Raw genomic sequence first — 12,987 nt, forward strand, 5'->3', positions numbered from 1 at the left:
CGTGGCTGACGACAGTCTCGACCATGTGCTATGGCGCCGATAGACTAGCGTGCGTAATAAGTTTTTGTTCAGTGCATATGGCTGCTGGCGTGTGTCATCTTGATATGATGCTTTGTAACGTCTATGATAGGCTTAAAACCTCGCTGGCAGTGGCCGAGAGGGGGGGAGGCGGGTGCCGCCTCCACATATCTATTTTTGTTGATAGCTGCGACAGCTGAAATTTGGCAAGCATTTGATTCAAGCTGAAACCTTTGATTCAAGCTGAATTTTTATGACAGCAGCTGTATTTTCACCCTCGCCCATATTGGTGTTTTGCCAGCGTCTATCGTAAAGGGGGAGGAGGGTCCGTTGGACCCCTTTGCCGTTCAACCCCTGATCGAGCTAGAGTTTCGCGGAAAAAGTGCGTGTTGCCCGTGACGAGAGGAGGCCGATGATACCCAATTTTAATATCCTAGGTCATTGGTTGACAGGTCAAAAGCCAGTCAAAAGTCAAAAGTCTTGTCAAAGTTGACAGTTCAACAGCTCAAAAGTCGGGGAATCGGGACCTGTTAGAGCTTCGTAAAGTGAAGCTGTTATAGGGTTTTGCGGGGTGCTCATCACGAATTTCAAGTTAGTTTTGATCACAGATGATGTTTTCGTGCATTTAGGCCAGGTCAGGTTAGGTCAGGTCAGGTCAGGTCACATGTTACGAGGGAACCAAAACTACTTCTTAAATGTTCAAACGGTTTCTAAATGCGAAATTAACTCCAAAATCTACCCCAGAAACATGTAGAACTCGAAAGAGTGAACAAAGGTCATCAAAGGTCAGTGACCTGACTGACCTTCACGTGACCTTGATACCCACTAGAATCCATGGGATCAACATCCTTTCACATGATTGATCGCTTAAAGCCACAAAAAGACAATAAAACGCGCTCTACTCGAAATACGCCAAAACGCGATTCCGGCCAAACATGGTCTCGGAAAACAGGTCACAAGTCAAAGGTCTTTCAAGCCAGGGTCATACAAATTATAGGGTAGGCGTAATATTGATTAACTCGAGGGTACTGGAAGTTTCGTCGCAATCAGCCGCCTTTTTTGCGCGAGTTATTTGCGAAAAACTGAGGGTAGGAGGTCTGTTCGACACCCTCCTACAAGTGCGAAGGTTAAGGTCTGGCCGTTGACCAATGACGTCAAAAGTGAACCTCTGTAAGGTCCCAAAATGTCGCGAGTCGCGACGTCGCAGCACCCTTCGTGCCAGGGGACTTTTCAACGGGGAATGAAGCTTATACGATCTAGTACTATCTCCCAGAGGCCTCACAACTTGTATGTAGCTATCTCGTATTTTTCTTAAGAGTCACCTGAAGTCAGGTCGGTCACGCAACCTCACGATTAATAGTCAATTGGGAAATATGAAAGCTGTTATTTTGGCGCCGGGAGCCATCTAAAGCTGTCGCAAGCGCATTAATTCGCGATTTTCTTAGCAAGCCCCAGCATTCACTTTTCCATTCTTAGAGTTAGGCGACTTCATTTATGACGTCACTAAGGTCACAGGAGTTTTCACCAAAAAGTCTCGATCAAATTGAGCCAGCGAGTCGTGAAGCCACCATTGGACTTGTGAGGACCTAGCGAATCGAAGAAGCGATATGACCTCCTTGAACCAGCCTCGTGGCCTGAGTGGCTCTGCCCTGACATGACCTGAGGTGAATACCTTAAATTGACCTCAACAAAAACAATGCGAGTATACTATTCGACGAGCTTGAGCATGCAAAACTCGATGGTGCCATTGTCTTGGCTCTGTAACCACTTATGGTAAAGTTGTTTACCAAAACCGATCCCGCGACTTGGCCAGCACTTATACTGACCTCAGAGTTAATCGGTTGACCTGAGACATTCAACTCGGGTACCAGTTGCTGCATCTCATACGACGCACCCGCTCAGTTTCATCCGCAAGGCGCTAGCTCAATTAGAGGCAAAAAGACGGAGAGGGGTCGTAATCGCCCCCCCCCCCTTGGCCGGGGTATATCTAGAAAATCCAAAATTCCGTTGAGGATTAACCCGCGCCCCGTTGGGCTCTGCCGAGCAACGCGCCCCGTTGGGGGGGGGCCATTTTGCCCCCCCCCCCTAAGATCTCGAGAACCACGAAACGTAGCGAAGAGCGGCAAACGGTGTTGGATAGCCCTATCAGGGAACTACCTTGTGACCCAATTTTATTGACCTAGGTCAAACCGATGACGTCACAGGTCAGGTCAAAGGTCCAATTTTCACCGTTTACAGGCATTTCAAGAAATGCGTTGTAAAATCGAGTAAAATGCATTTCATTGAAAATCATCGATGGGGAAATGTTCTTCAAACACATATTTTGCTAGTTGAGGTCACTGATACCAGGTCAGGTCACTGAGGTCAGGTCACTGGGGGGTCACAATATGAAAGTGTCGTGTGATACATGTTTTATGGTCCATTTTACATGACAAATGCGATTATGTGGGTCAGGCAGCCTTGGGGGCCAGCTTAGGTCACGTTTTGGTCAAGGTCAGGTCAAGGTCAGGTCAAGGTCAGGTCAAATAAGGTCAAATTTCAAAGTTGATATTTTGCATAAAATGGGTATCGAATCGATGCAGCTCGTCACGGGGAGTTCAATAGTGGTCTTTGTTTTGCCGTACGAGGTCTGGAATCGCTAAAAATTGAGTTCAAAAAATTGACGTCATCATTTTTGAACAGTTTTTTTCGCTATAACTTGGCCAAAAAACGAGATATCGATCTGAAATTTGGTATGTATATAGAAGAGCGCAGGGACTATCACATATATTCCGGTTTTTTGGAAATTCGGAAAAATTTTGGATTTTTTTTAGTTTTTCTTAAAAAATCAATTTTTTGAAATTTTTTGGGTCAAAAACCCAAAATTTTGAAAATCCGAGATAGCATTTTTGTAGCGCCGCTTTTTGTCTATTAGACCATATAAAGAACTTTGAAATTGCTTGATAACTGTAGATTTGGTGAGCGTTTCAAGATTGCATGTTTTTTGCTCATTTTTGCTCGAACATGACCTCAGTTTGACCTCAATAACTCCTGACCTAAGGTGACCTAAGACTTGAAATTTGGTGTGAAGGTGTCAAATTGATGCCCGGAAAGGTACTGAAAATTTGGCGGCGCTGCGCGCCGCCGCTTCCTTGCTATTCAGGAAAAACCACAGGGGGGGGGGCCAAAATGCCCCCCCCAACGGGGCGAGGGTTAAGCACTGAAGTGATCTATTATGATGCGAGAAGGTATAGTTCAAAACAAGTATGCACACGAGAGGATGTGAATAAAACTGTGTTTGAAGTATGCCTTTTTTATTATACATTCGATTTGCTTTAGTTATTGGTAAGAACAGATACAACCAAGAAGAGCGATCCTGAAGAAAAGGTGGCGCACCGGCCGGGTGCGATTTTAAGGTCTAAGGTCAGTCGGGGACCTCTAAGTTCGGATCAAGCGCTGCATGTTAGGGGTAAAAAAAATGGGGGCAAAAAAGCATCCCGATTTTGGCAGCATCGCCATGCTTTGTCACGGCACTTATCCACTCCCTCGGCCGAAATGTTATTTCCTTTTTGTATGAGTTCTGGCATAATCCCGCACATTATGCTGCATGTTGTTTGCGATGAAAAAATGCATGTTCAGCTACGTTCTACGCAGTACGCACTAACCTAACCACCATCCCATCATCCACCACTACTCACTAGCCACCATCCCGTTCTGTGCTCCCTTCACCCCACACGAATCAGCCGAGATACTAGTCAGTCGGGCTAGCGCTATCCTATGCTCCCTTCCTGACTGCACAGCGCTAAAATCCAGAGCCGAGACTTCCCGAGCGCGACCTCTGACCCCACGCGGTCCGAAGGGTCGGCCGATGCCCGAGGGCGCGCCGCGCGCCGGCCACCCGGATAGCCTCTGCCGAGTCTCCCTTTCATACACCGTTTACTACGCACTCGATTCATTCATGATTCTGTGTTTCCGCGTTCCTCTCGTTAGATGGCTCTACTGATGTCATAGGCGACCCCAGGAAGATTGCGGCCAGAATACCCCAAACGGCAGAAAATGAGGTTTTTTGTGAATATCTCGGAAAGTATTTGGCATACAACGATGCAATTTCACAGTCTCGTGGTAAATGTGCATACACATAATTCGGGTTGATACTTATGCATTTGAACATTATATAGGACCAGATATATCCGAAAAAGCAAAACCAACAAGACTTTTACTGGAGAGCCGTACGCACCCTCCACATATGACATAACACAATGTCCTCGAATTGACGACAAGCTCACAGCTGGTGCATCACGTGACGACTCGGCTCGTTTCCATGGCGACCGAGCACCGGGTGACCCGGAAACGCCTCCGCTGTGCTGGGAAGTGCCGCGCCGGTCGGTGGGTGCGCAGTCCGTGACCTTCGCCGTCCCAGCTGCACATGTGTCCGCAGCCGGTAGCGGGGTTCGTCGATCCGCACGTGCGTCGGTAACGCCGATCGTCGGTTTAGCAGTGTTGACAGTGTCGGTGTCACGCTCACGGGCGATTGTCGGCGGAACGGACGCTTCCGTGAATCTCCGTCCTGATTCTGTCGAGACGGGCATACACATCTGCACGCTTCCTCTGCAGTCTACGCGCGCTGGGCCGCTGCGATTCGGTGGCCTCAGGCCCGCCGCTCGCGCTCGCGGTCCGCTTCCTGTGCGCCTGCGCGCTGCGTCGCGGCGCCGGCTCCACGTGCGGCAGCCGGGCGCCGATTGGTGGCGGTGGCTCCGCCCCGGGCCGCGCGGCGCTCGGCCCGGGTGGAGGTAAACAGGTCCGGTATTCGCGGCGTGGTCAGTGCGCGAGTGCCGCCGAGTGTGGGCGTGTGATGTGTTAGTGGAGCAGAATGGGAGAGACCCGTCAGGACGCGGTGGCCACGGCGCCGCCCGAGCACGAGGACGCTGATCCAAGTAGGTTTGGTGACCGGGGTGGGCTGGTGATTCGATGGGTCGTGTTGGTGTACCCCGTGGTGTGAGGTGGCACGGCAAAACACACAGTGCTGATGACTGCTTGTTTTTGTAACTCTCGTCTCGGCTGTGATGGATTGTGCGCCCGGTCCCTCCGGGTGAGGTTCCGTGTCGTTAACATGGGCCTACGGCTGTGAGAATTGTTTCAGTTGTGAACGGATTTCGCTTGTAATGACTCCCTTTCAGCTGGACTAGCGTGAAGGTGGACTGAAAGCACTTACCATTGCACGTCTACTGAATTAATTGTGATGTTACCGAGTAGCGTCTTCAGTGGTGCAGTAATGTAGAATGAATCCCTACTGCCTACTGGATACTGGATGATTGGATCCTTCAGCGGCGTATTTAGAAAATCGCGAAGGGGGGGGCCAAGGGTTTGGAGGGCGCCACCTCACCCAAGGAGGGCGCCATACGGTCGCGAGATAAAAAATCACTCAACGGGGGGGGGGGGGGGGTTGGGAGGCGTTTTTTACCATGCCACCAGTTTTTTTTTTGCGTAACCTCGTATAGGTCGTGCTGCATTGATTTTGCATCGTGTGTATTCTTTATACTCCAGGTCACAAAAGGTCAAGTGGTCTTGAAATGCTGCGCCGAAGGCGCGCGAAATTTTTGAAAACAACCTTTTCCTCCGCTTTTTAGGCACGCCTTTTATACGATCACTGTTCAAAGCTCCTCTCGCTCTTTTACCAAATTTGAAGGTATAAAAATACCTAAGGTTTGGTCGGGCCGCTGCCACACAAACTGTATAGAAAGCTTGGCTCATGGGTGTCGATGTATAAAAGTTTATTGGCGGTGGCATATCTACGCACCAGATCACCGTATCGGATTGATACCGGAGCGCGAGATGCGTAAACATCATCCAAATTACCTCAGACCAGCCTTCATAGCCTTCTCACAGGTGCATACAGTGTACCCACATAACCAGTTTCAATCACCGAAACTTCAGATGCCTGCTGTTGCGGCCGAACCTGTTGACAATACTTAATCGTAATACATATAGATGCCATGATGCACGTAAAGTAGGATCAATCCGTGTTTTATCCACGTAAAGTAATCCGTATAGATGTGTTTGTTTAGTGACCAAAGACGTGTTTTATGCATCGTAGAGCGTAGATAGTTTTGGTAGGTATAGGTACTTCATTCATTGTGCTGAATGCACGTTCATTTGTGGCAGTTTTCACAGGCAAGACATCAACTATGTGCGATAGAACGACTAAGTTGAAGAACATGCCAAAGGAGTAAATAAATGATAGGAGGGCAGCGATCAACGGATGTTGCCAATAGGTAGAAGGGCTGCGATCCACAGGAGGGCGCTAATAGGTAGAAGAGCCCCGATCAACATCCCGAGTTTCGACAGTAGGGCACCGATAGGTAGGAAGTTGGCGAGCAGCAGGAGGGCGCCAATGGATAGAAGGGCAGCGATCAACAGGAGGGCACCAATAGGTAGGAGGGCCCCGATCAACAATCAACAGGAGGGCGCCACCAGGTAAGAGGGTGGCGAGGAACAGGAGAGCACCAATAGGAGGGTGGCGATCAACAAGAGGTCGCCAATAGGTGGGAGGGCGGTCATCAACTGCAAGTCGCCAATGAGCGGAAGGGTGACGATTAAAATGGGGGTGGCAATGGTGAGGAGGGCGCCTTTGCTCAAGAGGATGACACGAACAGGAGGGCGTCTGTGCGGAGGGCGCTGGTCAACAGGAAGGTGCCAGTATATAGGAGGGCGGTGATCAACAGGAGGGTGCCAGTGGTTAGGAGGGCGGCGATCAACACGAGGGCGCCAATAGGAGAAGGGCCCCGATTAGCATTCAACAGGAAGGACTAGGGAACCAATAGGTAGGAGGGCGGCACTGAACAAGAGGGTGCCAAAAGGAAGAAAGGCGGCCTTCAAAATTTCACATGAGGGCGCAATAGGTAGAAGAGCGCCAATAATTATGAGGACGCCGATCAGCAGAAGGGCGGCAATGTGTAGCAGGGTGGCGACCTACAGGAGGGCGCCTTCGGGTGAGAGGGCGCTTATTTACAGGACAGCGGCTTACATAGGCGACCACCGTTACGCTTAGGCTGGGGGGATCCATGTGATCGCAAGGCACCTCGCAGTTGCGATCAAACGTAAGTTGAATCGGAACAGATATTGGAGGGATCCATCACATCGTAGGCTAAGTAGATACGCAAGTTGTATCGCAAATGGTGAAGATACGAACTAACTTTACGAATCTTCTCGGTCGATCGGAAGGCCGATCGTAGCGAAGCTTTACCTCTTTCTCAAGAGAAAAATATAAGAAATTTTCAAAATTTTCACAAAACCGAAATATATGTTAAACAAATATGGTTGATGAACACGTGTGCAAAATTTGAAGTCGATTTCTTCAAAAATGGCTGCGCTAGAGCGTTTTAAATTTACACGTTGAAAACGGTCACTTTCACGTCATTTTTGTAATCACTTTTTTCAATTTTGAAAATTAAAAAGTGTTTTGGGCAATTTTTCGCGTTAATTGCGAAAATCTGACCAAAACATGTATCGCACCATCAATGATCCGATACGCCATCAGAGGCCGCGCCGCGGACAGGTGGGCGCGGCGATACCTAGGCCGCGTGGGGGTTACACTGGTGTTCGGGAAGGGCTATGTCAACGCGAGGCAGGCCGCGGGGGAGCCGGTTGCGGCGCCGGTCCGTATTTGTCGGCGCCTAACAGTGCAGCGGTGCGTTTATGGCGGAGGGAGGGGAAGCGGTGTAGTGTCGGCAAGGCCGCACACAGGAGAGGGCACACGGGCCTCCCCCCATTCGAGTTGGGGCCCCTAATCTTTAGACCGCCGAAGACCATGTAAAATGAACTGAAATAATGATTGAAAAGACCGGGAGGGCCCATCTCGTTCCCCAGCAGGCCCATACGAGTCCATAAATGCCCAGTAGCGCAGCCAGGGGTATTGTGGTGAAATTTCAATGGCCCTCAAAAGACCTCAAAGGGCCCACAGATGGGGTCACCGGGTCCTCAAATGGTCTCGAAGGGCCCTCGGTTAGCGTCAAATGGCCCTCATCTGGTGTCAAAGGGCCCTCAGATGGCCAAATGAAGGGCCACAAGATGGCCTCAAAGGGCCCTCAGATGGGTTCAAAGGGCTCTCAGCCAACGTTAAACCTACCTCAGAAGACCTTAAAGGGCGTCAAAGGGCCCTAAACCTGCGTCAGAGGGCCCTGAGCTCGCGTCAAACGACCCTCCGAAGGCCTTAAAGAGTCCTTAGCTTGTGTCAGAGGGCCCCCAGCTGGTGTCAGTGAGCCCTCCTCAGCTGGCGCCAAAAGTCCATCTGAAGGCCTCAAACGGTCGTCAGCTGGAGTACAACGGTCCTCAGATGCCGTCACGCGGCCCTCAAAAGTCTCAAGGAGCCCTTATAAGGTCTCAAAGGGCCCTCATTTGGCCTCAAAAGGCCCTCCGCTAGCGTTAACCGGACTTCAGAAGGCCTTAAAGGGCCCTTATCTGGTGTCAGAGGGCCCCCACCTAGTGTCAGAGGGCCCTCAGTTGGCGCAAAATGGCCATCAGAAGGCCTCAAACGGTCCGTAACTGGAGTCCAACCGCAACGGTCCTCAGGTGGCGTCAAGCGGCCCTCAAAAAGCCTCAAAGGCCGCTTAGAAGGCAGCAAAGGGCCCTCATATGACCCCAAAGGGTCCTCTGCTGGCGTCAAACGGACCGCAGAAGGTCTGAAAGGGCGTCAAAGGGCCCTGAGCTCGTGTCAAATATAAAAGCGCCCTTAGCTGGTGTCAGGAGGCCCCCAGTTGGTGTCAGCGTGCCCTCAGCTGGTGTCAGAGAGCCCTCAGTTGGCATCTACTGGCCATCAGAAGGCACCAAACGGTCCTCAGATGGCGTCCAACGGTCCTCAGCTGACGTTAAGAGGCCCTCAAAAAGGCCTCAAAGACCCCTCGGCTGCTGAAGAGGCCCTTAGCCTCAAAGGAAACTCAAGAGACGTTAAACGGCCCTAAAAAGGCTTGAAAGGGCCCTCTGCTGGTGGCAAAGGGCTCGCATATGACGTCAATAACAGCTTTGTCAAAAACGGACCTGAGAGACCTTGCCGGTCCCTGGTTATAAGGGACTCCTGTCTCTTCGTCCTAAATTCCGTCCTAAATTCGTCCTTTTTGTACTTGTAACTGACGTGAAAGAGTGAAAAGCCATGGTGAGTGGACTTCTTTTGAATAAATCTGAATTCTGAATTCTTGCAGTAACCTGAGTGGCCCACGTTTACTGAGGGGCCCCTGGTTATTGAAGGAGTCCCTGGTTACTGGAAGGACCCCTGGTTATCAGAGGGTTCCCTGGTCACCTGGTGGGTCCCTGATCAATTGAAACCTCCCGATCATCTGAGCGCCCCCTGATTGCCTTGGTCTTGGCGTTGGCGTACAGTTTAAAGTCGTCGGCACACTGCGGCCTCCTCTTTCTCAACAAGTCCCTCTATTTCTTCTGCAGCGAGGGCGATTTCGTTAAAATATTCCTCCATCGCGAACCCTCGTTCGCAGACGCAGTCTTCGGGGCGCTCGCTGCGCCAACTCTTGACGCCAACTGACGGGCTCCAAATGGAACAGATGGACTCCGAAACGAACATGGGAATGCCGACACATGATCCCTTCAAATTTACAGAGGAGGAGATGTCCCTGACAGCCTATTTGCAATAAGGGTCACTTTTACACTATAGACGTATGGGGAATTCGACCTTATCGACATGGTACTACGAGGTCAGCTGATCTGCTTGGCATTTAAATCGTAGTAAAACTGGCATTTAAACGCTGCGAAACAACTTACGTACAACGTAGCTCCGATTTGCCGCTCTTTCTTTTTCATCCCTCCGATTTTCTTCCGATCAAGAGAAGTTTCGTACCGAGAGAAGTTTCGCAGCCACGTCCGATATAACTTACGATAGCACGGATCCCCCCAGCCTTAGAGAGCTACAGCCTACAAATGTGGTTGGAGGGCGCCCGAGGGAGCCCTCCAACCGTATTTGGAGGGCGTATTTGGAATGGGCGTCCTCCGAGGGCGCCCTCCATCCGTATTTTCCCTGTAAACACATTCGCGATTGGAGGGCGCCCTCCAGTCGCGATTGTTTTTCGATTCGATTATATCACAATTGCATTTGCGATTGGAGGGCGCCTTCGGCGCCCTCCAATCGCAAAGGGCGCCTTCGGCGCCCAAGGGGGGGGCCATGGCCCAGTGGCCCCCCCCCTGCCTACGCCCCTGGGATCCTTACTCTTTCAATATCTCGATCTACATTGAATGAATATTGTATCGGTTTTTGTATTTCTCTTGCGCTCATGCTGTTACTTGTGCTTTTAGGCCGCTTAACAGCCTACCATAGATATTATTTCACTGATAAGTTCCAGTTTGAATGCGGGTTTGCCATGGAAGAAACCGATCATATTATTATGACTCAGTGTGTTCGTCATACGAAATAGGAAACATTCGCTTATGAGTCAGTCATCTATTTATAATAATATGGAGCATTGAGTTATCAGTCCATCAAAGTTGTTTCAGTCAATGAAGTCATCTTGACGTTAGCTATAGTTTCCAAGAAGTCTTCCGTAATAGCATCGATGTTCCTCAGGAAATACAAGGCAAATGATTTTCCAAGCCTCTCGCATCGTTCCCTTCCTGTTCAATGTGTATCGCTAACATAAAAATTTACTGACACGGAAGTCATTTGATTGGAATCATTTACATTTTGCTTCCTTCCATGACAAAACTTAAGGAAAATTATTAAATGTCAGCGCCATATTTAGCTGCTCTGCGCCAATGCAACATAATACTAGCCGTTTTTTTTTTTCGTTAAAAATGTTGCACTACGAGGTCTGACTATCTCCATCGGCAACCTCTACATATACCGCTGCGGTAGGTTAGCTTTGGTTCCGCCGGCAGGTCCGCTTTGGTTCCGCCGAGAAGGTCCGCTTTCTTCCGCACGCAAGCGGATGTGGTTCCGTTCTCTGATAACCAGTGCACGTGCACTCTGTTGTACGATTTTCCATCTTATGTCCCCGCAGTCGCCGTGCAGGCTAGATCTGAGCTCGGTCAGACAGCCTATGATTGTATATTGTATATAATAGTAATATAATGTATATTGTAAATAATAGTTATTACTTAGTTAGTAACATTGTATATGATAGTTCACCAATCCTGTGCTGGTGATATGACCATTGTAGTGTCATAATCGTTCATGATGACATTTAATAACCAACAACGCCCAACACACTTGGCATGTCGTTGGGTTATCTATTTTGACCGGAGACGCTAACGATGTGAAAACATGCACACAGAGTGATCGCCCTGCCTCTGCGCAGGTGCCCCTGGCGTATAGCGCTTCTATGATTTTCATACAAGTAACATACCCCGGACAGCGACACACAGTGGAGTTGAAAATGATTTTTTTCTTAACGGGTTAGTGATTTTCAAAATCACATTACCTGAAAACGACAGTCTGGTAAGCTTTAAAATGGTCCTTTCTCTCTGACAATGTAGTTACGTGGAAGACGTCCAATTTCGTACGCTCCACACACAACATAGCCTGCTACTCCTTTGGCTATTCCTTCCGCTGCAACGTAGGCGGCTCCTTCCCCTTCCGCCAACATAGACGGCTCCTTCCGCCAACATAGGCGGCTCCTTCCGCCCCGCCGGCGCCAATCCAACACTTTCTAGTCCACATAGTTGCCTGTAAGATAGCTGGCCGAGGTTTGGTCGACAACAGAGCTAATGACGTCAACAGGAAGCATTTCACCCTCTCCTTTGGACCGATTCCTCGCTCTGGAACCGTCCTGAACGACGCACCACACGACGGCCGATAATGGTGACCGATAGCGGAACGACCGGGCAACTTCCTCGTCCTATTCGGGTCACTGAAACCACGACGGTGTCACGAATCCCCGACGGGTGACGGGTGACTGGTGAGTGGTGAAGCTCAGTGTGGTGACCACCTGGTGACATCGGCTCGACGGCTGCCGTCCGCTCATCTATGCATTATGCTCTGATATGCATCCGAGCAAACTGGGTTTGGGCTTTTAGTGCACTCCATTAGGCTCTGAATGCTGCAGCGCAGTCGCAGAATTGCTTCCTGGACCTGGGGTGGATCTGCCGAAGATCGCGGACCTGTTGGTGGGTCCGCCCGTCGCCCACGCAGCTCCGCTCCAAAACTGTGCGATTCCTGTAACGTCGTGCGATGCATTTGCCGTCCTTGGCGAGGACCATATTGGGCACAGTCTGCAGAGTGCACGCGCACGTTTCCCTCGGTTTGTTTCTGCGGTGATACATTTTGTACAAATTCACATGCTATTTGATGAATGCTGACACCATAGTTTTGCAATCCTTCAGCGTCTGCAGTGTAATGGAACTCTATCTCCGTAGGAAGGACCTTGAAGGCCTCCGAGCTATCCGTCCGCCCACACTGCCCGCCCACGCGTCTGCTCCGTCCCCGGCAGACCCCAACCTCCCCTCCGCGTCCGCCCTTCAGCTCCTGCCCTTGCAACCCCCCCCCCCCCCTTAGTACCCGCTGCCGCCCCTGCCAACCCGCGCCGCCCCCGCCTCCCGTCGGCCGTCGTCTCAAAGTCTGCAACTCAGCACTGGCCGGCATGGGCAATAATAGGATCTCAATTGACGGACGTCTCCAGCTGATTGACCTCTGCTGTCGTCGGTGACCTCTGCTGTCGCTCCAGGTGGTGGTGCATTTGTTGGGCTTATTTGAGACCAATATCCGTCTCTAATCCCAAACACTCTGAAGTGCTTTCTTGACGACTTCCTACATTGTTGATTAGCCAATACCCATTCCATTCAACTTCGTTGCTGAAGGTTGTTGAAAATTATACGTATTTGAATACTTTTAGTCGGAGTTTCGAGCATCTGCTTGTTCACTTGCCACGTCGCATAGGCCTCGCTTCGTTTCCTGCCACGGGCGCCACGCCTTTGAGCCGGGTCTGGCACGGCTCGTGGTAAGGTATCCGGTGGCATTTCGCTAACATCAGTGATGCGTCTGTTGTGCTAAATGCC

The 12,987-nt window shown here is 50.4% G+C and overlaps 1 protein-coding gene across 2 annotated transcripts in view; it reads left to right on the forward strand.

The window, feature by feature from the left end:
* The first annotated feature begins 4,375 nt into the window (after window positions 1–4,375).
* Window positions 4,376–12,987, forward strand: part of LOC122367310 (NAD(+) hydrolase sarm1-like) — a 97,943-nt gene continuing 89,331 nt past the window's right edge. The window contains exon 1 of one of the 2 annotated variants that reach the window (XM_043340365.1): window positions 4,376–4,931. In XM_043340365.1, coding sequence (XP_043196300.1) covers window positions 4,868–4,931 — 64 coding nt within the window. In that variant the 5' untranslated portion in view covers window positions 4,376–4,867. The remainder of the gene's footprint in view (window positions 4,932–12,987) is intronic. The other variant, XM_043340671.1, reaches the window with a different exon arrangement.

This window comes from Amphibalanus amphitrite, unplaced genomic scaffold (assembly GCF_019059575.1).
Source record: "Amphibalanus amphitrite isolate SeventyFive unplaced genomic scaffold, NRLGWU_Aamphi_draft 000003F_arrow, whole genome shotgun sequence".
In the NCBI taxonomy this organism is placed as follows: domain Eukaryota; kingdom Metazoa; phylum Arthropoda; class Thecostraca; order Balanomorpha; family Balanidae; genus Amphibalanus; species Amphibalanus amphitrite.